Source organism: Alosa pseudoharengus, unplaced genomic scaffold (genome assembly GCF_046254945.1).
Source record: "Alosa pseudoharengus isolate Yale_2024_CS ecotype anadromous, Long Island Sound unplaced genomic scaffold, YU_APseudo_1.1 YU_APseudo_1.1_scf_15, whole genome shotgun sequence".
Taxonomy (NCBI): Eukaryota; Metazoa; Chordata; class Actinopteri; order Clupeiformes; family Clupeidae; genus Alosa; species Alosa pseudoharengus.
Genome location: NW_027468620.1, coordinates 14,941,677 through 14,968,237, shown reverse-complemented (window position 1 = coordinate 14,968,237; position 26,561 = coordinate 14,941,677). Strand labels below are relative to the sequence as shown.

Genomic DNA, 26,561 nt, shown 5'->3' with positions numbered 1-26,561 from the left:
ATATAAACACTCTGGGGGAAAACAGGACAAAAACAGACGTGGATGTTCTGAAGAGGGACCGGACCACACATCACCAGTGTGTTGTTTGATACGTAGATTGGGAAGGTTCTCCCCTGTCCCAGCTGTCATTCATCTAGTATCTTCCTCCAATCAAATTATTTTACTTCCATACAATCTAGAAAGTCATGGACATGTTAAATAGAAATATTCACCAGTCAAAGCTTTGAATAGTATTGTGATTGAAAAGGCTTTCATGGGATTCTCTCGCTCTTGACATCTGTGTTGGCAATATGATGGTTACTGGAAATGAATTTATTTTCAAGGCTGCATCCATCCTTATGCAGACCTGCTTGTGACTGGCATATTGACTGTTTCTTTGTCCCTTTAAGATTAGGTTGTTTGCCAGCATTAACACCTGCGCGGTCATTTAGAGATCAATGCAACTAATCAATAAACCTGAATGACAATCTGCAAAACTGATCAATACGCTTGAACAGCATCCTGTCAGAGTGAACATTAACAGTGAGTGAATTATTTCAACACCAACTTAATATATCACCGGTCTTGAAAACATTGTTCCTTTTATAAATCTTACTTTCCTTAAAATGATTATAAAGATAAATGTGTGCCCGGTGTAACCCCTCTGTCGCACTTCACAAGACATATGGATACTTATACATGTGACATTGTGAGTCGTTTTTGACAATAGCATCTGCTAAGTAACACGTATAAACATAAAACACTATCCTACATAAAACAACAAAAGCCTATAAAATAATAAAAATCATAGAAATCAATTAAATCTGAAGTTGTGTGTAGGGATGTGGCACATACAGTATAGTCTACGGCATAAGACTATGAGATTCATTGGAGTTAAAAGAACATGGTGAAAGAAGACCCTTCAGACTAAAAAAAGGTAGAAGCTTAGTAGTAAAAAAACAGATTGACCTCCATTTGGGAACAACATTTATTTTAGTTTTTTTTCTTCAATCCTGTACTGACACTGAATTCACAGTTATCACACGCCTGAGGCTTTCCACAGACTGCCAAAGGCTCATCTGGAGGAAATATCCACATTTGTTTGTACCAGTTACAATAGTTTATATCTGATATAATTGACACACATAAACCGAAGACATACAAGGGTCTAAAGGCACACGCACCACCACCAGCAAACACACACGCATACACATTGTGCATGTCGCACACTTAGAATATACAAAACATATAACAAAAAATATATATGTATACCAATCTCCACAATATAATTTCATATCTGTTGACAGGATGTCAGGTTCAGTAAACTTCCTCTATATATACTCTGCAGTCATATTTCAGCTACACTTAAACTGAACTTTTCTGACACGCCATCATTGGTCAGACCCAATGGCTGTTGAAGGTGAGATGTGTGGTCCATACAGTTCACTTCAGAAAAGTGATGTCAGAGAATTATTCTTCCTTTAACAAAAATGTAGGATAAATAAATATTTTGATTTAGTTTGAACTAACGTAACAATAACTGACTGCCGTTTTAAAGAAACATTGTATGTGTGTTTCTGTTGAAGGGTAAGACCTCTTAAGACACACAAAGTACTTGGTATCTATACAGATCACAAGCATCTTAAAAATCAGAGTATCTTAAGGAGCAGTCAGAATTTGACTTACACTTATTGCCTTAAGTGTTATGATAGACTTTACTAAAACAGCATCAACTCATCAGTGAAGTGTATGAGCCTCGTGCAACACCAAGTTTTTCTGTGAGATTGTACATAAATACACAAGTTTCTTTTGCCACAGCTATGTGTTGTACTCTGATGTAGTCATAGATGTAGACAGATGAAGTCTGTAACAGATGCAATAACTTGTGCACAGGTCTAGTATATAATGGTAATGTATACTTTACACTTCTTAGAAAGCTACTGTCAAACACCAACTCTAGTGAGAGTAAAACGATGGTGTTTGAATAACATATTGGAACATTGGAACCTGGCAAATAGGTTGTTCTGAATGAAGACTGACTTTACATGACTTGAAACCTCAGACCTAAAGATCTGTTAAGTGGTTATTAAGTTTTCTATAAGGCACAGGTGGACCCTCACCATCTGGTCTGGTTTACTTACAAAGCCGTTTGAGTTTAGGTGAACACTGGAAATGCTCTGAACCTGTATCACACAATTACCATCTAGCAAATATGACCAAGATAACAAATCAATATTACAACCTGTCCACACATTCACGTGATGTGGAAATGTTTTTCATTTATCAATAGTCACAGAATAGTCTATCACTGGTACCTCCACCGATTTGAGAGAGGGCAAGAACATTTTCACAAAATGTTAAGGTAGTTTGGCACATCAGAAATATCTTGTTCAACCCCTATAGTCGATTCTGTAACGCCACCATAATGGCAGTTAATAATGAATATCCAGCACAACTGTGTTCTGTTCATAACAAAGGGAGTTGAATGTTGAAGATAACAGGACAAAATGAGCACAAAATCTTTACTGACACAAACTTCCCTTCTAAATACAGTAGGCTTATTGTGTTTCCTGTTTCATGTATTTAGAACTAACTGAATGCTGTATGCAGAGCCCTAGAGAGAGGCTCTATCAGGCTCTGGCTGTATCCAATACATGAAAATGGCTTCCTTCAACATCATTTCATCTAAGACATGTTTGGTCCCATCACTGGTAATGATAACATGACATATTGTATCACTACACACTGCTAATGGCTAATCATTTTTTACCACAACATGTTTATGATGTGATTTATGGTATGTCTTATGAAGGAAGGATCAAGTAAAGTTTGTGTCATTTTGTCACTAAATTTTAATCAATATTTAACATTATTAAATGTAATAACATTCCAATCATACAGGTGTATACTTCCTTAACTGTACGTAGCATGGTTGTTTATCTTATAGTATATATTGTGACTCGGACGGTGATCAACACAGCTACAAGACTGCAGACACAACAATTCGTTAAGACAGAAAGAAATGCCATGATTCTATGGAACCATGGCTTTAAACAGACTCATTTGTCCCTTCCCCTATACATGTACATGTAAAACAATTTACCAAAATATACCGTCTCTATATACAAGAAATTAAGTTTGAGTCTATGTGTAATGGTCAGAGATGTTCAACCACTTCATTTTATCAATGAAGGTCAGGATCTGAACTCATGTCATGGATTGGGATTGTGCTGTTTTCAAAATAATACACATAGGCTACTATGAAGGGTAACAGCTACTCTCTATGGCTTAATTCAGTAAGCAGCCCTTACTGCAACAAATAGTTTTATACTCAAGGCTGTTTCATAATCCCTCCAACACCTATGACTACATACCTCTTAAAATGTTTTCCATATATGAATTGGCTGATATACTGGTATTGAAAAGATGATTAATTTCATCTCCATTGTCCATCACGAACAGATAAAACATCTGCAAATGCCTAAATGTAAACATCTGGAATAGTCACCACAATCTCATCTTCAAAATTCCATGTGGATTATGTACCAAATCTTTGAGGAAGATCTATAAACACCTCTATTGTCTATTGTAAATGGGGAATAAAACATACAAAAAAGGTTTCGAAGATGGTCATTTAAAAAACAATTATGAACCAACACATCCAAATGCATGAATAGACAGCTTTCATAGATGACAAGAAGCGCATCAGCACAAGCTGCTTTAAAGTGCCTTGGCTTACAAATCAGACTCCGTAGCTGTCAATACTGTCACTGGAATGAGCCCATCATATTTTGACCTCTAATGACCTACAGTACACAGGGTCAATGATTGACTATTAACGTCCTATAAGGGAAACCCTGTTTTAACTCAGACCCTGTTTAATTTTATCCTCCATTCTGTTTGAGTAAGGCTTTGATTCCTGCAAAATGCTCTTTTGTAAGCTGGGGCAAGAACAAGAAAGCCTTTTGCTTGTTTCCCTTTTGTGGGACAGTGACAGTGACATTGACAGCCCAGAGGCATTCCCATTCCCGTAGATTTTTGATTTTGTGATTTTGTTTGGCTTCCTTGTTTTTTCTCAGTTTGTATACAACAAAATAGATACTCTTTAAGGTCATCATGTGCATGCTGGACAAAGACTGGCTACTCATCACTCTCAGTTTCGAAGTCATCACCCATCTGATAGCTTGTGCCCTGCATAGAATAGGAGCGTGTCTTCATCGAGCAGTTGGAGTCCATGAGAATGGCCTAGAAAACAAGTGGCTGATTTTAGTGGAGGGCAATTTATATATCCTAGCACTTGTCTTAGTCAGAGCCATTGACATAAAACATACATAGGCTAAATACATAAACAGATAAATATACACAGTATTCACTCAATCACTTGATTTGTTTCTGCCTATATGACAATATTTTTAAGACATCCCGTTAAGAATAATCATTTACATTTATTCATTGGGCAGATGCTTTTATCCAAGGCAACTTCCAGCAATACAGAATAACATTTAAGATACATAGCTACTGTACAACTACAGCAATAGAATAACATTCAAGCTACAGTTTCAGAGAAATCTGTCAATACTAGCACTAGAGGATAGGACTACCTACATTTTAAGTACTAGGAGGAGTAGTGGTAGAGGAGGTAGTGGTGGGAAGAGCATGGTAAGTGTGTATCAGGTGTGTGAGGTCAGAAGTGCTAGGAGAGGAGGTATTCTGGGAAGAGTAGTGTCTTCAAGAGTTTTTTGAAGACAGACAGGGATGCCCCTGCTCTGATGGGACTTGGCAGATCGTTCCACCATCGGGGGACCATAGATGAAAAAAGTCTGGATTGTTGTGGTTGTGGGGGCAGCAGTGCCAGACGACATTCCTTGGAAACTTTAAACTCAAGTTTCTTGCCACCTTGGTAGGTGCAAGAGAGAGGGTGTCAGTTTTGATGTTGATGTTGTGATGTATGGTTTGTCTGGCTGGGAAGACTAGTAGTTCAGTTTTAGAGAGGTTTAGATGGAGGTGACATTCTTTCATCCAAGCGTATATGTCAGAGAGATAGTCCCTACTGTAGATCCGCACCGATCATCAGACAGGAAGGATAGATATAGTTGTGTATCATCTGCGTAGCAGTGATATGATAGGTCATGTGAGTGGATAATTGGGCCCAATAAGGTAGTGTACACAGCAAAAAGAAGGGGTCCCAGCACTGAGCCTTGGGGCACCCCTGTGGCAAGGCACTGAAATGTGGACTTGTGTCCTAGCCATGAGACATTAAACATACGCCCAGTGAGGTAGGATTCAAACTAGGAGTGTGCTTTGCCCGTAATGCCCATGCTTGAGAGTATGGATAATAGGATACAGTGGTTGACTGTGTCAAAAGCAGCTGATAGGTCAAGCAAGATGAGAACTGAGTTGCTGCACTGACAGATTTTAAAGCTTCTGCCTGAGACAACAGAGCCGTTTCAGTGGAGTGGTCACTTTTGAACCCAGACTGGTTAGGATCAAGGAGGTCATTCCGTGATAGAAATTCTGTGAGAGAAATTCTGTGATTTGTTTGGAAGGTGCCCTGGAAGCTGAGAGGAAAGGTAGGAGTGAAACCGGGCAATAGTTCTCCACCTGGGTGGGAGCAAGAGAAGACTTTTTAAGCAGCAGAGTTACTTGGGCCAGCTTGAATGCAGTTGGAAATGTACCAGAAGCCAGTGAAGTGTTAATTACAGGTGTGATTCCTGATATGATGGTGGGAGATATGTCTTGGAGGAGGCTGGTAGGAATAGGGTTTAGTGGGCATGTAGTAGGGCAGCTACATGTACATGTTAGGAGTTTAGACACCTCACTCGTACACTAGCCTGAGGGTATGTAGTCGGACTGCTGCATGTAGGGTTCTTTGATGCAACCTTAGCCTGGGGATGTAGGTTGTGACCGTTTGGTTCAGAGAACTGACTACTGATGGCTGCTACCCTGTCAGTGAAGAATGAAGCAAAGATGTCAGCTGTCAGCTGCTACCCTGTCAGTGAAGAATGAAGCAACGATGTCAGCTGTGAGGTTGGTAGCTGGTGGAGGAGGTATTGAGTAGAGTTTTTTGAAGGTGGAAAAGAGTTCTAAGTGGCACTGTGGATTGCAAAAGCCGACTTTGCAGCAGTGGCACTGGATGAGAAGGAGGACAGTATTGACCACAGATTCTAGAGCGGAGCTCTGTTCTACAATCTTTGGTATTGACTGGTAACTTGGAAGATTGGTAGGTGTATTTGTTTTGTGCCATTTCCTCTCAGCAGCTCATAGGCCAGTAAGCAGAGTTCAGAGGGTATTGTTCAACCATGGGTGTGTGACTGGTTAGGTCCAGCAGGTCTGGTGGATAGAGGGCGCAGGCTCTCCAGACAGGAGCTTAGTGTAGAGCAGAGAGACTCTGTGGCATCATTAACCTCAAGAGAGGAGAATGTGCTAGAAGGTGGAAGAGCAGAGGCTACTAGAAAAGAGAAATGGACAAGAGAGGGGTTGCAGAGGTTGGATCGAAAGGGGATCATGGGTGGAGGAACAGAAGGCTGTTGAGAGTGAGAATGAAATCAAGCTCTCTGCCTGCTTGGTGAGTTGGAGAAGTGTGGACCCATTAGTTCAAAGGAATGTATGAAGGACAAGAAGTCCACAGAGTTTGGATTATCAAAGTGAATACTCCTGTCACTGAGGAGTCGAGGACAAGCATGGGACAGTCATTCTCAGGGATAGAGGAAAGCAGGGTGTCAAACTCATCAAGGAAAACGCCTAGTTGTCCCAGTGGATGATAAATGACAATCACATAGATTTTTACCGGAGCTGTTACAATGAATGATGGTATTCAAAAAAATCATATTTGTCCAGACTGAGGTATGGGAAAGTGTGTGTAGTTGATGGAAAGCGTAGGCGGGGTGGCATTGTTTTCCAGTTTGATCCAAGTCTCAGTGAAAGCCAAGAGGTCCAAAGATGATGGTTAGTATAGGCAGAAATGAAATCTGCCTTGTTTATTGCAGATTGGCAGTTCCACAACCCAAGAGAGAAGGATGTCTGAGAGGCTGAGACCAGCCCCAGAATGACCAAGAAAAGCAGGAGATGAGGGAAGTGAGTAAGATTCACACCAGACCCAGATAATCAGAAATAAATGGATTGACCACTTGGATTCAGATGCCATCAACACCAGAAGCAGCAGACAGTTTCACCAAGCAGATTGAATTTAGTAGTAAAACTTACTTTGCAGAGACTTTTCCAGCACTTTCAGTCACATCCTCAGTGTTTATTTAAGAGTATCTTAGCAGAAACTTATTTAAAGGATAAATCCAGCTGATTTCCTTAAGGAAGTCCTTACGTGATAAAAAGATGTATTTTCTAATCATTAGCTGTGAAGAAACCATTTGAAATTTAAAGTTTGTACTGTCACATAACTCAGTTTGCATTGTATTGTACAGTAGCTCAATTGGAGTACTGGCCATTAGCTGCAGCTACTCCAGTTCAGTAGCACCAATTTTGGTTGTTATTTTTTGAATCGACAGTACTCGGCAACATCTAGCGATCAAGATCCATGTAAAAATCGGCTGGATTTCTCCTTTAAGGCTCCTTTGAGAAGCTTCTCAGTGTTTTCAAGTACTACAGTTCAGTTCTAAACTAAAGCTTTTAGTGTAGTTCCGCCCCCAGAATGATCAAGAAAGGAATTGCCAGGAGATATGGGAAGTGAGTGAGATTCCCACTGTCACCCCAGACAATCAGGAATCAATGGATTGACCACTTTGTTGGATGCCAACGAGCAGCACCAGAAGACAGAGTTCCACCAAGCAGATTGAATTTAGCAGTAAAACTTTTCCAGCACTTTCAGTCACAATCCTGACTTTAAGATCTTTAAGAGTATCAATAATCAATAATCAATAAATTAGAGACTCAGAATCATATCAATCACCAATGTGTGACTTTATAAGGTTATGTTCATTGTTGTTTGTTCATTGTTGTCATGATGACATATCAGTTTGCTCAGTTTAATGTGATCTCACTGATGGCAGACACTAAAGTATGTTTCTGTGTGTTTGACCAATACTCATTGTGAGTTTTATGGCGATGGGAAATTTTAATAGGCTCCATATCAAACTCCATAAACAGCTATTTCATTAGCAGCACTGGGAGTTTCCCTTGGACCATGCTCTGCTGTCCTACTGTTGTCTGTACTGTCCTACAGTTGACAAAAATTCACAAATGATCTTTGGGAGGAACATCCTCTGCCTGAGTAGTTAGATTATCTACTTTAGCATGACCTCCATCGTCAGCAAAAATAAATCAACTGGAATTAACTGGATTGAGGAACAACTGAATGATACAGATGCAGCTTTAACACGTGGACCATAAATAAACTACAAGCCCTAAACCTTTCAAGCAGCAAATGCCTGCGATCAGTGTTTTTCATCAATTGGTAATCCATACCACTTTAACCTGTGTAATCCCTCATAGGGCCATGGTCCTACACAAGCTGCATATTGTGATTCTACTTGTGATTCTGTTATTCTGGTCACATCTCACAAACTCAAAGAGGTTGGCGAGGGTCTAGTCAATACCATGCAAAAAAGGTGAGGAGGCCATGGCATATATGATAATACATACCAAAGATTCTAAAGCGGAGCTCTGTTCTAGAATCTTTGATACATAGTGTATGTGGACATTCAATGTTTGCCATCTAATGCTGAAACGGAGATAATTCTATGTTATGATGCCATGTTAGTTGCTATTAGCTTGTTTGATGAACCTTTAATGCTGTAATATGTCAAATATTTCCTAGTTTATATTGCCTAATAATACACAGCTAATTCTCTTACTAATGTGGAACATAATTTAACAGCTATCTGTATGTTATGAGGAGTGTACATTCTATTTCTGTCGCCAATTATATTGTGTCTGTTTTTCAGTTTTACAAAGTTTAGAGAATTTAAACAAACTTGAAGAAAACTGTGTCAGTTGATCATCGAAGTGGAATTTGAATTTGAACACATTCTGTGCTGTTGACTGTCTTTCTAACTGGATAGCAGTTCAACACTTTGTGGTGAGAACAAACAATGGCAGTCAAGTCACACTGCATACACATGATAGCTTAGCCATTACCCAGGGCCCAAACCCATTTGATTTTTATTGCACCAATGTTTCCCATGTTGACTAATCTATGGCAGGCCGCCACAAAATCAATACTGGCCGCGCCACACAATAATATTTTATGTTGTGCTATTTAAATTAGATAAAATCTTTTCATTGAGCTGCACTTTTTACGCACGCAGCCTTTCCTTGCCCCGCCTTGCTCTCTCTTGTAACGGACCAGCCGCACATCATCTGCATACATTTAACAAAACATTAACAATTGTTGAAGGATTGTTGTTGGTAGTGCATAGAAGATGACAGGCTAAATTGCTAAATCACTGCATTCAAGTTAACTTTGCTAAGGACTTATCACAACATAGTAAATTGGGGAGACTAAACTAAGTTAAGTTATGCAACCAAGCAGTATCTCTAAGCTAATGTTAGAATACTGTTTGGATGTCGAGCTTAGCATGCTTAGTTACAGCTGCTTGTCAATTTTGAGCAGGACTCATTTTATTGGCTCTGACACTGAATGTTTGCAAAATCCCGATGTAAATGGAAAAGCATTTTCCATGACTCAAAAGTGCTTGTCCCAAGGAGAATAAGTACGAACCTTTATTTTACCTAACTACTGTACATAGAAAACATTATGAATTGCATCCACACATATCAGTAGCCTTTTAACTGTTAAAACTCCCTCACGAATGTCCCTCCTTCACAAACGTCTTAAAGTGAGAGGCACTCAAGTAAACCACACTATCATGACGATCTTAAAATGACAGTAACTCAACCTACAATGTATAACCACTCCCCACCCCTACAATGTATAACCCCCCAGCTACTGTACCACAACAAATTGAATCCAATTCTGTGGGAAATGCTGTGAACTTTACCATTTTCTCCTCTCTGGCAGGGGGATCTCTGAGAAAGAAACAGAGCGGGGCGAAAAGGATGTCGATGATCCCAATTATGGTCATGAGAGCAGGGAAACCGATGCTCCGAGCGATGGCCCCACCAGCCGAGGGGCCTGTGGAGGGGTAGATGCAGACACACACACACACACACACACACACACACACACACACACACACACACACATACACACACACACATACCCACACAAACACGGACACGGATACGGACACGGACACACATACACACAGAGAGAGAGAGAGAGAGAGGTTCAAAGAGTCCTCCTTACTAGAATGGTTCAATAAAGGAAGTTCAAACTACTGGAAGAAGATGCTGTAAACACAACATACCTAATGCAAATCCCATGCAGAAAGCCACATCAGCGATGGCATACACACTCCCATAGACAGAGACATGTCGCAGGTCTACCAGGTACCCCATGATAGGCATCATGGAGGAGTCCACCATCCCTAAAAGAAAGCACATGGAAAATGGAACCACAATGAATGGACTGGAGACCAGAGAACTGTACGTTGCATATAGAGTCTATTCTGTATATGTACAATATATGGTAGTGGATACATAGTAGTGAATGCCAAACTATGTTCTTTAATGTTATATTTTGACATAATACGATATATGTTTGCAATATTTTTACATAATAATACCAGTTGCAATTACAAAAAAACACACTAACCGATAGCAAACCCCACTCCGAAGTTTGGAAGAATTAGTCCATAGATGTCTTTGGCTAAAGGCACCTATCAGAAGTAATGTGAAAATGGGGTTTAAATGTTCACTTCATTATTTTGTCATTATTAAACTGTAATAGAAGTCATTAGCAGCATAGTTATTGGGCACAGATTACTACAGATCCATAATAGCAGGTCAGGACCAGAGTCTATTCAGACAGACCACATAGTTCCTGTCTCATGAGAACCATTTCACCAGATAACCCATCAGGATGCCTGATTTAGAGGCCTAATAGCAAGCCATGCGTGGCTTGGTAGCTGGCCGTGGTCCTGAGATGCCTGAAGCACAGATCGTGTGAGTGATGTATGCTGACAGCCTCAATGGATAAGAGCTAATGTGAACTTGGGAGAGCTAGTGAAACGGAGGAGAAAGGGAAGGAGGTGGAACGGTTACAGTTAGGAACAAAATTATTCATACCTCTAGGGTATTAATTTAATTTAATTTAATTGACCAATGTTTGTTCTGACTAATCGGCATATTGGTAAAGAGAAGTCAACATTAAATCAATATTTGTCAGGGGTATGAATCATTTTGTTTCTAACTGTACAGTAGCTATATTACACTGAACTAGTCACAAGGGGAGAGGTCTCAGTCTCCGTCTCTTTCTGAACGGCAAGATGTGGGCCAGATCAGGGCCGAAGTCAGCCACTGCCTGGGTTCCATCTAGACTTGGAGTGCCACACTAATCTGACGAGGCATTGTGCTGTGAGACCACAGACTTCCTGCTAAACCAGCTGAGGCCCTGTGTCGGGTGTGCCCTGTGTTCTCACAGACTGGTTTCTGTCTGACTCAGAAGCACACTTAGACTCTCTCTCTCTCTCTCTCTCGCTCTCTCACTACATCCCCCCTTTGTTGTAGTAAAACCAATTAGCCCCACTCCCATCGTAACAACACTATCTATGCAAGAGCATCTCTATTGAGTCCATCTTCTACAAGGGCTTCACATGATCGATATATTGTATATCATGCAAGAGATAGATAGATACTTTTAGATAGATAGATAGATAGATACTTTTATTCATCCTCACAGGGGAAATTCAGATGTCCAGCAGCCGTGTGTTGTCTACCAACAAGCATTCACACTGCAATACACTCATAAAAACCCTGATGACAACAGTTAATAAAATAAAAATAAAAAGAGTCCCAAAACAAGCTACTATCATTAGTAGTAAATAATTAATGCACTTCAAACAGGTCCGTTATGTAGTCTTATGTCGGCCGGAACAAATGACCTCCTGAACCTCTCAGTCCTGCAGCTCATGGAGAGGAGTCGGTCTCTGCGGCTGCTTTGCTGGGCAACCACAGTGTCATGCAGCGGGTGGCTCCTGTTACTGGGGATGGATTTCATCATGCTCCTCATTCTTTCATCCACCAAATCTCCTACAGAGTCCACTCTCCTCCCCAACACTGACACACACTTCCTGACCAGTTTGTCAAGTCGATTTGTCAACTGCTCTCAATAGTTGCAAAGTAAATTTGGCAGGCATATAAAAACTGTATTTAGAGACAGACAACGTGTATAAATGTGATCAAACAATTTTGAAGTACTTACGCAAAGAATACTGAGGCCAACTAGAAGCATTCCAATAAGAGAGCAGAGCCATCTACAGCGGGAGAGGAGAGAAAACACACCGGACAACAGCAATTAGAACAAGATACACACCGTCAGTCTCTAGTTCAACTCAGACCCCCAGAGACAACCAATCACCTCACAGAAAATGCTAAACCAAAGTCTCTAATTAGTGATAATTAATGTTTTGGAAAGGGTAGACAATATGATAATGTTGTATTTATATCTGAAATGTGCCTTAGTAACTATTTCGGTTTTAGGTTTTAGGCTTTCCATTGGTTAGCATGACAAGGTGTGGTGAATGAATTTCATAGTGTAAAGTGAGATCCTCAAAGCAACGTAGCCTCATAGCTTCATAAATTCAAACCTGCACAAACATCATCCACAGCATTTAATAAAAAAAAAAAATACCAATAACAATGCTCAAACGAGTTTCATTTTGAGGTGGTGAATGACAGCGGAAACAGATAGCAGAGGAGACAGATAAGAGTAACAAAGAGAAAAAGCGCACACACAGTCATTTCCCTCCATACCTGCCCATTTTGTGTGCCATAACACCAAAGATGTGCGTGCCTATGAGGTATGAGATACTGGCAGGGATGAACGCAACACCTGAGGAACAGAAGAAGGGAAGAAAAAAAGAACAGGAAGGGAGAGAAATGTAAATGGTAGAAAGAGGGGGTAGGTAAAAGGGAGGAAACAGGGATGAGAGAGAGGGATGGAAAGACAGACAGAGAGAGAGAGAGAGCATTCAGATAACAGTGAGTATTATCAGTCTCTATCTGTGCGCTGCTGGTCCCCTTTCCAGACGTACTAATGAAGCCTGGGCACTCCTCTCGTCTCCGAATGACACCCTAATATCCTGTCATCCTCTCATCTCTCCGCTCCATCTCCCCGTCTTCCATCTCTCCAACTCCTGCCCCTCTCTCTCTCTCTGTCTTTCTCTCTCTCTATCTCTATCTTTCTCTCTCTCTCTCTCTATCTTTTGCTTCCTTAGCAAAACAGAAGGTGGACGATGCAGTACACATACGTTAGGGGGGCACATACAAAGTGGTTCATCTTATTCCCTATTCTCTATAATTCACTACACACACACTAGCGTTATATATACACAGCATATAATATAGAGAGAGACTACATGCTATATGCCAGCACTACAAATCAAATGTGAGGAAAGCAGAAAACCTCTAAAGACGCTTATTCATACTCTACCGAGTTGCCATTTCCTTGGGCACATGGTCTCCATCATCCAAATAGGCAGGGCTGGCTCCAACATGGCAATGGCCATATTAGCAAAACAAATGGAACCTGGAGGGCAATGGGCAGACAGAGAGAAGGAGTGATTATTTTGTGCATAAGTGGAGGTGTGGGTCTATCTATTCTCTATCTATCTCTGTGAACAATTCACACATTTTTGTCTCTTTTTTTCTCTTTCATTTCTTTTTGTTCAACCATTTCTCTCTCTCTCTCTCACACACACACACACACACACACACACATGCACACTCACACCACTGCATAATACCCTATATTAGCCAGGCATTTGGTTGACAGATGGGTAATTGGAGTGGTCGGCTGCCTCAGTGACACAAAGATGCTTTTCCTTAGCTCTTCAACCACTCTTCAGCTACTCTTTGCTTGAGATGACACCCCCCTTACACACACACACACACACACACACACACACACACACACACACACACACACACACAGAGCTTTCTGAGAGAGACAGAGAGAGAGAGAGAGAGAGAGAGAGAGAGAGAGAGAGAGATGTGCACATCTCCCTGCTATCATTTTGAATTACTGTATGTCACCTAAAGTTAGTGAGCTGTATATATCACTCTTTAATTATATATGCCCAGGTCTGAGTCCTTGTAAAACACTCGTAACATAAAACAGGATATTCAGATCAGTTCTTCTTGCAGCCCATTGAGCCTCCCTCTCAGGCATGCATAATGCCCCTTTGATCCCCTCTTCTTTTGAGGAGAATTTTCAAAAGGGCAAAATGGCCACCGTACTAAATAGAATGCAGCGATTTACAAACGGCCAGTTTCCTTACCTGCAGCGATCAGAATGTAGGGGTCCTTCATAAGTGTGAGGATTGGAGTGCCTTGCTGACTCTGTAAAGGTTGGAGAAGAGCACCAATGTGAGACGTAAGTTATCAGAAGATATCTGTAAGTTATCACCAGAAGATATCTGTTTCTATCTTTTTCTTTTTATCTATCTCCTCACATCGTCATGGCATTCATGAAGTTGTAAAAAGCACACAAGCCTTTCTATATACAGACATATAACAATGAGAAACACCCAAAGACTGCATTAGTCAACACAGACATCCCACAGCTTGCATCACAGAAGGTGTTACATGGGCCTTATTTAGTACCCTTCAAAAACAAAGTGCTCAAAAGGCCCTTTAAACCAGTGTTTCCCAAACTTTTTTTCTGGGGACCCACTTTTTAAAATTGACAGACCATCGCGACCCATTCACTTCAGAGCAAACAATCATCCACCAATATTGTTTTACTGTTTTAGGCCACAGGTTCTCAAACTTTTCTATAAGTTTCCCACAATTCTGCAATCTCAATTACACATGAAACAATGTTAAATACTTTCAAAGCTGTAAAAAGTTTTGTACAAACACACAACCTCAGCCTTTTCTCATCCTGCTTTGAGCACAGTTGTGTTGCATTTTAAGCATCATTAGCGTGGAAAGTTGGAAATGACTACCGAAAAGATACGCCTGTCACGGTATGTTGTGACAGGCTATGTTGTAAGAATGGAACAAGAGGCTTTTGCGCAATAGCCAAAAGATAATGTGCCTTTATTGTAGGCTAGCCTAGTAGAGTTCACAAGGTGGAAAACGAGAGGAAATAATAGCGTTTAAAATGTCCATTTAAATTGTAGCCTAATATAATGTGCTGCAGTGTGTTTTAAATCCGAAATATTAAGGAATGTGAGGAGGTTGCTATATTAACTTTAAAGCAATCTCAATTACACATGAAACAATGTTAAATACTTTCAAAGCTGTAAAAAGTTTTGTACAAACACACAACCTCAGCCTTTTCTTATCCTGCTTTGAGCACAGTTGTGTTGCATTTTAAGCATCATTAGCGTGGAAAGTTGGAAATGACTACCGAAAAGATACGCCTGTCACGGTATGTTGTGACAGGCTATGTTGTAAGAATGGAACAAGAGGCTTTTGCGCAATAGCCAAAAGATAATGTGCCTTTATTGTAGGCTAGCCTAGTAGAGTTCACAAGGTGGAAAACGAGAGGAAATAATAGCGTTTAAAATGTCCATTTAAATTGTAGCCTAATATAATGTGCTGCAGTGTGTTTTAAATCCGAAATATTAAGGAATGTGAGGAGGTTGCTATTAACTTTAAAGCAATCTCAATTACACATGAAACAATGTTAAATACTTTCAAAGCTGTAAAAAGTTTTGTACAAACACACAACCTCAGCCTTTTCTTATCCTGCTTTGAGCACAGTTGTGTTGCATTTTAAGCATCATTAGCGTGGAAAGTTGGAAATGACTACCGAAAAGATACGCCTGTCACGGTATGTTGTGACAGGCTATGTTGTAAGAATGGAACAAGAGGCTTTTGCGCAATAGCCAAAAGATAATGTGCCTTTATTGTAGGCTAGCCTAGTAGAGTTCACAAGGTGGAAAACGAGAGGAAATAATAGCGTTTAAAATGTCCATTTAAATTGTAGCCTAATATAATGTGCTGCAGTGTGTTTTAAATCCGAAATATTAAGGAATGTGAGGAGGTTGCTATTAACTTTAAAGCAATCTCAATTACACATGAAACAATGTTAAATACTTTCAAAGCTGTAAAAAGTTTTGTACAAACACACAACCTCAGCCTTTTCTTATCCTGCTTTGAGCACAGTTGTGTTGCATTTTAAGCATCATTAGCGTGGAAAGTTGGAAATGACTACCGAAAAGATACGCCTGTCACGGTATGTTGTGACAGGCTATGTTGTAAGAATGGAACAAGAGGCTTTTGCGCAATAGCCAAAAGATAATGTGCCTTTATTGTAGGCTAGCCTAGTAGAGTTCACAAGGTGGAAAACGAGAGGAAATAATAGCGTTTAAAATGTCCATTTAAATTGTAGCCTAATATAATGTGCTGCAGTGTGTTTTAAATCCGAAATATTAAGGAATGTGAGGAGGTTGCTATTAACTTTAAAGAGTGCATCTACAATTGAAAATATCTACCTATGAATAGCCATGTCTGGTATACGGATGTCTGCTTTAGTTGACTAGATTTTAATCGGTCAAGCTGAAGAGATGGTGTCCGTTAATGTTTGTGCAAAAAGGCTGATTCATGTCCCTTGCATTTTGCAACTGCGAGGTCCATGGCAGGCGCCCCACAGAAATGTTTCATTTTGTGAGTCCACGCTGTCCCCTCAGTTTCAAAGCTATTCTAAATGCAAAATTGCACATATGGCCGTGACTGTAGTTAACAAACTAGATCCTAATAGAAAACTTTTAGCTTTCCTGGCTAAATGGTATAAGTTAGGCCTATTACACAACATAAATTGTGCTGGCGACCCAAATAAAATCTCCTGCGACCCACCCGTGGGTCGCGACCCAGTCTTTGGGAACCAATGCTTTAAACAACACACACACACACACACGCGCGCGCACACACACACACAAACACACACACGCACATACACACACAAACACACGCACATACACACACACACACACACGCACGCACACACACACACACACACACACACACACACACACACACAAACACGCACACACACACACCCACACATACTCAGCCATTGAGACAGATCCACACGAGGCCATCAGGCATCCTCATGCAGAGACAGCTCATAATTACCCTCACAGGCTACATTCGCAATCCTTCTCCCCCACCCTGCACTCCAGCTTCCTCATTGAAGGAAGTGTCACGCTAAAAGAAAGCCTCGCTGCGTTTTTCGTCACTATCTTCCATCCTTTTGTGGACGCCTGAATCTAATTACAGTAAAAGCGGGGGACGCCTCCACTAATGAACACCGTGTCAACCATAATCCAACTCCATTTGTTTTGATCAGTGACCACCACCTTCTCGTGTGCAACCCTCTATTTCTGGTCTACCTCAACTGCACACACTCCCTCTGTGTGTGTTTGATGGTTTAAGGATCTAGTGTGTTGTCTTGAGCGTCTTCGTAAATATCGCCGCCTTAGCTTGTCAGATGTGGATTTTACTCCAGCGAGCGGCAGGCTTGCCCTTAACTCCTCGCCCCTGAGGAGTGTCTCCAGTGTTCGACCCGCGCTCTCCAGCTCCGATGACCACAAGCTCAGGCTGAGACATTGGAGAGTGGTGGGTGGAGGCACTTAAGGAGGTTGCAAAATTAACGAGAAAGTGATGGCCAAAGAAACCGGGGGCAGCTTTGAGTCTGTGCACAGGATGTGCACACACACACACACACACACACACACACACACACACACACACACACACAAACAATTCCATGTGTTTTTCTCATTGCCACTGTCATATCCAGAGAGACTGATAGACATCATCCCTCATAGATCAAAGTCATGGGGCCTCTGATAGAGATCTCCATCCCACAGCTGCACTTCCTCTGAGTCATCTTAAAGCACCATCACAAAGGACCGCTCCTCTGACACGGTTTTCCTGTTGTATCCACAGAGTCTCCTGACACACTCTGACAGACACGTTTACTGTGTATATCACACAGGAGCTAGAGCTTTCTGCGTTTGCCCTTTTATTTCTCAGACGTCTCAGAAGTATACTACTAAGATTAATACGCATGATTCGTCTTTGAAGTAGTTGGTTTTCTTTTTCATTTTCATACGTACAAACCGGATGAAATTTTTGAATCACGAATGAATACCGTGTATTCATTTTCAAGTGGGCTAATTAAACTGACTGTGTTAGACACACCTTCTGCCATGAGAGAGAGAATGGTTCTGTCCCTCTGACTGATCTCTGGGGGGACACTGTCTACTATGGTCAGGGAATAGGAGAGCTCTGTCCACTCTGTCCACTGAGTTTTTTTTATTACGTTTTTCCAAAGGTGTTATACAAATATTAACAAGACCCCACAAACCTTACAAAACCCAACTAAGTGTAACAGACCTGAAACATATAGTATACAAAGACTATTTGAGATTATTGAAATTATAGACAAAGCATGTGCACGAGCAACACAAACAACATGAAACAAATAAAGACAGTATTTGACAAGACAATACACTACAGGGGTCAGATTGCAATGGGGGTGGAGGAGGAGCGTGAGTGTGTGTGTGTGTGTGTGTGTGTGTGTGTGTGTGTGTGTGTGTGCATGAATACTGTCCACTGAGTTTGAACTAAAGAGACTATCAGCACTCACCTCTGGCTCCACCTTTGAGGGCTGCAGGACAAACAGCTGTAACGCTGTTCAGAGAGGAGAAACATAACACTCAAGATTGGTTTGTTCACACAGTATAAATACAAAATATTGTAACAGAAGAAGAAACTGAATTGATTTGGCTTTATATATGAATATGTCCACACACAAGCATCAAAGCCTTCACTTTAGCCTGTTTTATCTTTTCTGCAACACACACACACACACACACACACACAAGCATGGTGTCAAACACACCTCCATCCAGCACGGCTAGCACAGCCAGGATGAGGAAAGGAGCGGTCTTCCCGACAAACTCGTACATGACACTCCCAAACGGAGGGCCCACTGGTGGAAAAACAAACACATTAGTCAGGCGCCGGGGCTTTGGACTGCTACACAATGCCAGCCATGCTTCATGCTGTCCCATAGTACAGGCCCAAAACAGCAGCTTTAATGAGGCTCCTTCACGGTAATGATCCTAATACAATCACCAAAATAATTTGGGCCAATGCAGATGACTGAATGAGGCTAGTAGGAAAACCAAAGGGTTTTTTTTACTGGAAAAAAACCTTTCTTGAGGATCATGATGTGTTTTGAGATTTACAACATGTTTACTTAGATGTCTTTACTTAGATGTGAGACATCAAGTTAAGTTATTGTTTTTAAATTAGTTTTCAGAGTTAGTATAAAAAGACAACCAAAACACTCACCCAGTACCCCCATGGCCAATCCTCCAAGAGCTACACCTATGGCATTGCCCCTCTCCTCGTCATCAGTATATACACTCGCCAGCATTCCCATTCCTGTAAAACATTTCACACACACACACACACACACACACACACACACACACAGACACACACACAACACACACACACACGCACACACACACACACTTAAGTGACCTCGACATCTAGCATGAACTATGAGTAATACAGTATCAGTGAAGCCTTGTATGTTCAATACAAATGGCAGCTAAGCTCACCAGCCACTGAGGAGCATGAGGAACCAACCCCCTGCATGGATCTGGCCAGAAACAGCAGAGTGTAGCTCTTTGAGAATGCAAACACTTACACAATAAGACATTAAGAGAAAGAGACAGAAACACATACAGTATTATGAAATAACCACAGTCCAGCAATCTATTAGGAGCAAACATGTATTCATTACAACTAGGGATGTAACGGTATGAAAATTTAACCTCACGGTTATAGTGACCAAAATTATCACGGTTTTCGGTATTATCATGGTATTTCTAAAAGTGTGTTCAATATGTTCAGAAAGCACTGATAGGCCTACACAAGCTGAAATAGTTTCAAAAAGTGTCCTGTTCACTTTTTTCTTCATGTTTAATTGACTATGTGCTTATAGCTTAACTTACCCTACCATAACTTGGAGTTTGCTATTTCTGTTATTTGGATGCAATGAGTGAGACCGAAGTAAGCGTTCAAAATAAAACTTTAGGCTACTGTATTCTCCTGATAACGTGAGTGGAATGGATTTAATGTGGACACGAACATAAAAAGACGCAGATTGGCTACATGATACAGTGCAGTGATACCGCCTTTTAAAATCAGGTGTAGCCTAATCCGAATCGTAGTTAAAACCATCAATTAGACAACAGAATCAGTAGGGTACCAGTTTTGTTTCATTGTACCAGGCCTACTGTATGTCAAAAGCAGGCTCGGATGAAGCTGGGAAGGATTAAACACACGGTTTCCACACCGCGGTAATCAATCGTGATAATCATGATATTTGAAATGAAAACGGTAATTATTATCGTCAACATTTTTATCGCGGTTTACCATTATACCGGTTATCGTTACATCCCTAATTACAACGGAACAAGAGACTCCTGACAACTCCTGAATGACAGGTTAACCAGTTTTAAAAATAGAAATTAAAATGTATTTGTATGAGATGTTAAAATATGACCAAGTACAGTATGTATATCACAAGACAGATGATCATGTTTGCTCATGTCCATGTATGGTGCAGGCCAGGGCCTACAGTATCATTCCTCCAGTGTTCAACAATGCATTCTATTTACACAAAACAGGCCTAGTGGCTTCAGTGGGATGGCATGGCATATTTGTTTTATAATAGGGGGGTGGGGTCGCAATGTAAAGAACTACTGACACTTGAAACAGCAATATACATGCCCTCTCTCTCTCTCTCTCTTCCTCTCTCTCTGCATAATCGGCCACTAAATGCAGCTCTTATAATACTAAATAGGCTCTTAATTCACTAAAGCAATCAGGACAAAAATATCAACACGTGCAGACATTATTTTCTTCATTGCACATTACAGGGTCAGTGTGCAGTCAGATTTAATTTCAAGTTGCTGTTGAAATGCTAAGGAGGAAGTGGTTAGGACCTACTAAAAACTCCACCTTCCATAACTACACTGCTAAACGTGAGTTCTACACAACGTGGACCCTGATAACAAGCCCTGGTTTAACTGGTGTGGGACTGGGAAGCCAAAGCCCTTCGTACAGGGCTGGTTAAGCACAGTTTGACTATAGCCTGATTGGTTGATCATTTGTTGCTTAGTGATAGGGCTGGTGTGTTTCACCATATATATGGTGGAGAGAACAGCGCAGCACAGAATGGACAGAACTGTTAAACAATTAAACGAAACGTCTTAATTAAAAAGACAGCTATTGGCAGACAAAACAGGCCTCCTTGGCCACCGGGAGAAAATGCCAAATAACTGAAATTATTCTTCTGCCTTGTAACAGACAATACATGTGGTACACCAAAGGCAACTATTGAAATAATCATAATATAGAGAGAGTTTAATCTTCATTACAATTCAGATATGTTCAGCTTTAAAGACTTCAAATTCAACTTCTCTGTTCATGCATGCCTCAAACTGAAACGACACCAACAACCAGCCCGGAGAAGGTTAGAGCAGGGGTGTCACTAGACTGAAAACTCTACTGGGGCACAGTCCAATCTAATGATAATAATAATAAGCTGCTGCCAAAGAGGCAACAGGAGCTAGATAAAAACCTTAACTTATTTACTGGGGTACAGCATGCGCCCCATTAAAAGAGGTCTAGTGATGCCCATGGGTTAGACTTTCACTTACTGATGGTGGAGAGAAACATGATGCAGAAGCCAGCGAACATGGGGATTTGGTAACCTATTCTGAAATGACACAGAACAAAATGTCAGATAGTGGACATACTATCCAAATGTATGAGCAATACTACTTAAAAGTCATAACAAGACAATACTGGACCTCCAGTGGATAAAACTAATTCCTTTTCCATTTATTTCCAATCCATTTTCTTTATCTCCCATTCAAATTGAAGTTCTGAATCTGCCTTAGACACACAGGAAAATGAAAGCTTGTTTGATATGGCGAGGGTCTTGAAAACTCCTAGAAAAGTTGTGCTAGCTAGAGGCGTGCACAATCTCTAACTCAGGTGTCCTTCCACTACATCTATTCAGGAGTAACAGATGAATGAACGATTATAATGGCAGTGGGAGAAATTTAGAGAAAGAATTACTGATGGCTTGGGGGGCGCTGTGGCGCAGCAGGCTACAGCGCCTGTACCATGTACAGGTCCGAGTGCCGACCTGCGGTCAATTCCCGATTCCCACCCCATCTCTCTCTCCCACTTACTTCCTGTCACTCTTCACTGTCCTGTCCAAATAAAGGCAAAAAAGCCCAAAAAATATACTTTAGAAAAAAAAGAATTACTGATGGCTCTTCTTGAAGCAATACAACAGTACTGTGGTGAGACAAATCTTAAACGGGATCCCGCAAGACTCCCTTCACTTCATTTTAATTAAGTAAGCATAGGTGTTTTAAACATGCTCATCCTTAAACACAAATATGATGAATACAAACAATATGAACAGGAAACCTGCCATTAAGCAAATTGAGCGACTTCATATGACAGTGTTTACATTTGTAAAGCAAACAAAAAAATATTTTTAGCAGACCCAAATGATCAACACACCCTATTGAACAACAAGATGGATAGTCATATCACTTCTGAATGGATTGGTCACAGTTTTCATTTCAACTTCTAATAAACAGCTTCAAAAACATCATCTTATCAATATCATATCAGCGTAGCCCATGTGAACAACAAAAAGATACCATGTATCCAGCAGTTGTCAAACTGGTGTTTCTACGGTCTGCCAAACATATGCAATAACACAGGAAAAATGTTTTTTTTTTTTGGTTGACTAGCTTTATGTCATCTTCTCATGGGGAGCCGTAGCCTAGTTTAAATTGCAGGGCAGTTTTGGGCTCAGCTCAGGCAGAAACAGAACATAGTGTTTGTCTCCTTTCTGCAGCATTCTCCAGAGCCAAATCTCTTCAACATTCCTTCAGAATCCACACGTGACCAACAGAATACTATATTCACACTACATGGAGATGGAATTAGCAGATAAAAAACCTAATAACATTGCAACAACAAAATCAATCCCTTTACAATGAAGAAAGCTATGGATTAATATAAAGATTATTTACAACCCCAAATCAGAAAAAGTTGGGACATTGTGTAAAATCCAAATTAAAACAGATTGTGATAAAATGCAAGTCTCGTAAACCCATATTTAGCAGCAAAAAGGACATAGACAACATATCAAATGAAAATGGAACTTTGGACTATTTCATGGAAAATATCTGTTCATTTTAAATTTGATGCCAGCAACATGTTTCAAAAAAAGTTGGGACAGGGAATGCTTACCACTGTGCTGCCTCTTCATTTAACAACATTCTGTAAATGATTAGCAACTGAAGAGACCAGTTGCCAGAGTTTTGAGAATGAAATAGTGTCCCATTCCTGCCCGATATAGGATTGCAGTTGCTCAACAGTATGGGGTATTCTTAATCATGTTTTTCATTTCATGATGCACCTAATTTGGCAGGTCTGGACTGCAGACAGGCCATTTTAGCACCTGGACTCTTCCTCTATGGAGAAATACTGTTTAAATATGTGTAGAATTCATTTTGGCATTGTTCTCCTGAAATATTCAAGGTTTTCCCCCAAAGACATTGCCTAAAAGGCGGTATATGTTGCTCAAAACCTGTATTCAGAATTGATTGTGCCTTAATGTGCAAGATGCCCATGCTGTAGGTACTAATGCACCTTCACACCGTTATAGATGTTGGGATTTAAAATGAGCACTAAAATAAGTTGGATGGGTTGGTTAAGAAGCATTAAAATGACATTGTTTCATAATTTGTGCACACAGGTTTGATGTGATGAATACCCCTATATCTTTACTTCTAAGAGACCCTGCCTCTCTGGAATGCTCTTTTTCATACCCAATCGTGTTGCTAGTTCCCCTAATTAGTTGTGAAACATTACTCCTTTTATTTTCTTTATCATTACACAACTTTTCCTGCATTTTGTTATCCCCGTCCCGACTTTGATATGTTGTCTGTGTCCTTTTTGCAACTAAATATGAGATAGTTGCAGATTATTACATTCTGCTTTAATTCGCATTTTACACGTCCCTTTTTCTGATTTGGGGTTGTATATATAATATATAACACATTGTGAATTACCACATTACAACAGGCAGTACCGAGGGAGAGGAGAGGGGAGTGGAAAAGGAGTGTAACCCAGGAGATGACCTTTGCCCTGCATGACATTTAACTGTGTCATCAGCATGTACAAGTAAGACCCTCAGGAAACGCTTGTTTTTTTCATCTATCCATTTGGGTTGAACTCAGATGTTTTTCTCAAAATCTCTGAAAGTGGCTACTGCATGGCCATATTTTACTGCTGAAAAAATGGGCTTCCTTCGTTTTGGCCGCTCAGCATAGCACACTGTACTGAAATCAAGATGTTCATTCAGGCATTCCATCACTTGTGCCGCAGGCTGACACACCCACCTGTTTGTGAGGGGCCCGATGAAAGGGTTGGTGAGGAGCTGCACAGTGGCTTTGGAGGCGAAAAGAAGTCCAACCTTCACATTTTCATCGAGGAGCTGTTTGTCTCCTTTGGGGCAGTCTGTTCCGGTGGCGTTAGTGGTGGCCGGGGCGATGGATGTGGACGGTGCCAACGGTTGTAGAGTGGAGTGCAGGCTGACCCCACTGATCTCATATGTAGAGTTGTCATACAGTGACACAATGGTCTGGAACGTGCTAGAGGAGGGAAAGGGCATGGCGGTAGGGGTACTCCTGTCCTCCACAGCTGCCTCATCGTCCAGTGTGTAAAGGTAGCTGGGGATAATTGGCACTACACGTGACAAAAAGCAGAAAGATGTAAGACTCCCCCAACACACACACACACAATTATATAGAACACACACACGCACACACAAACACATCAGCGTATTTTGAACAATTACTGACAATAGACTTCTACCAAATCTCACACACTGGTACTAAAGCAGCAATTTCTACAAGCTTGTTTTATGACATGCTCCTTTGAAGGAGATTATCTCTCTCCTCCAGGCGCATCTTGCTCCAGTACCGGTTTAACGCTGCATCTGTGTCACTTAGAATCATACAAAGCAAGGTGATGTTGTCGAGATTGTATGATGTTTGACGTGAAAACACTACAGACGTTTAGGCTGTTTTATCAAATTCCTAATTTTCCTTTAGAATATTTCCGAAAATAATCTTAGCATTTAAATTGCTAAATAAAAGATTTTCTACAGTTTCCAAATCAACACGGACCTCGATGTGAATTCTGTCATTTCAGTTATGTTTTTGTCCAGTTATTGAACACCATTTTTAAACATTATACTTCCCATCAAAGGTAATTTAATTGAGGGATATCGTAACCACAAAAATCGATTGTAACCTACTCTGTTATGAATGAAAACGGTATATTGACAGAATGTGTGCCTAAATTTAGCCTCCCCACTATGGTTTTAAGTTTGGCATCCTTCTAAAATGACGAAAGTGGAACGACCAGCTGACTCCTGTAATTTGATTTTGTTATTTCATTACCTCAATATATGTGATAAGCTGACTGATTTACTTATCCTTGTCTATCCTTATTAAATTAAGATGGCCCAGTGAACGTAAACCTTCGGTCCCCTCAATAAATTACCACTACTGGATTTAGATTGAATTTCGCACTTACCAGAAATCAATAGCCTAACCAAAGAGTTCTTATCAACAATGTAGGCTATTCACAAATGACTGCTTAACATCGAAGACGTTGAAAGTTTATCTAGCCGACTATCTCATAGTCATCGGTGGACAACAATTAGATTATGTTGAAACCTATGAATTTACACTTAAATGTAAAATGTGAAAACTTTTTTTAGTAACACTAAAAAATTGCTATGGCTACTTAACGGAACTGCAGGAATAACTATTTTATAACGCCGGTGTAAATTGTAACAGCGCCATGAGTAAAGCATGCGTAACAGGTGAATGGAGAAAACTTCAGCTTTCGTACTTACCGACCACCGTCAATAGCATATTATCCAACAAAAGAGCGATGAATACGATCAGCAATATCAATCTTCTGGACTGTCTTCTTTCTCTCATCCATGTCAGCAAACTGAATTCTTTCAGAGAATCTAATGCTCCCATTTTTACAGAATCCGAATGGGAGAGAGGGATTGAGCCCTGCAACAGGAGAAAGGGATATTGAACATCGCAAGCATCATGATGCATCAGCATATTTATTTCATAGATTTTGGTCTGAAGAGGTCAAATATCAAACTAATTTAAGTTAGCCTACACTTCGAAAGGAAAGTGTGCCAAAAAATGTATGCTACTTCAGCAAATTACAGTAAAAATAGTTATGAAGCGCAGGTCGAGTCAAATAAAACAGTTTGCTGTGCCTATTTGAATCTTACCTTAAGCGCTCATTTACAAGTGGGCTTGCTGTCACAGCCGTGAAGTAAGGCGCCAAAGATGCGGGCGTTTTACTTACTTACCGCTTCCTGACGTCAGTGGTCCTCA

The 26,561-nt window shown here is 40.6% G+C and overlaps 1 protein-coding gene across 2 annotated transcripts; it reads right to left on the bottom strand.

Moving 5' to 3' along the window:
* Nucleotides 1-980: 980 nt before the first annotated feature.
* On the bottom strand, nt 981-26,561 carry slc18a2 (solute carrier family 18 member 2). Of its 2 annotated transcripts, none has more exons than XM_076285689.1 (16): nt 26,537-26,561; nt 26,054-26,222; nt 24,528-24,873; nt 21,753-21,811; nt 19,644-19,727; nt 19,369-19,461; nt 18,914-19,003; nt 18,659-18,702; nt 14,334-14,394; nt 13,487-13,582; nt 12,808-12,886; nt 12,257-12,308; nt 10,649-10,712; nt 10,302-10,421; nt 9,933-10,066; nt 981-4,224 (listed from the first exon to the last, which is right to left on the bottom strand). In XM_076285689.1, the coding sequence occupies exons 2-16, from the start codon at nt 26,184-26,186 to the stop codon at nt 4,120-4,122; spliced, it is 1,560 nt and encodes a 519-aa protein (XP_076141804.1). In that variant the 5' UTR covers nt 26,187-26,222; nt 26,537-26,561; the 3' UTR covers nt 981-4,119. The 2 variants fall into 2 exon arrangements, with proteins under 2 accessions (XP_076141804.1, XP_076141803.1); XM_076285688.1 differs by having other exon boundaries at nt 26,456-26,554.

What these genes read in the sequence shown, in the direction of transcription:
- slc18a2 (XM_076285689.1), bottom strand. Translation starts at nt 26,186, where the DNA reads ATGGGAGCATTAGATTCTCTGAAAGAATTCAGTTTGCTGACATGGATG. An exon ending in CCTCAAAGGTGGAGCCAGAG is followed by an intron (nt 14,395 to 18,658) that starts GTGAGTGCTGAT and finishes CAACCTTTACAG; the next exon opens with AGTCAGCAAGGCACTCCAAT. An exon ending in CTACATTCTGATCGCTGCAG is followed by an intron (nt 13,583 to 14,333) that starts GTAAGGAAACTG and finishes ATTGCCCTCCAG; the next exon opens with GTTCCATTTGTTTTGCTAAT.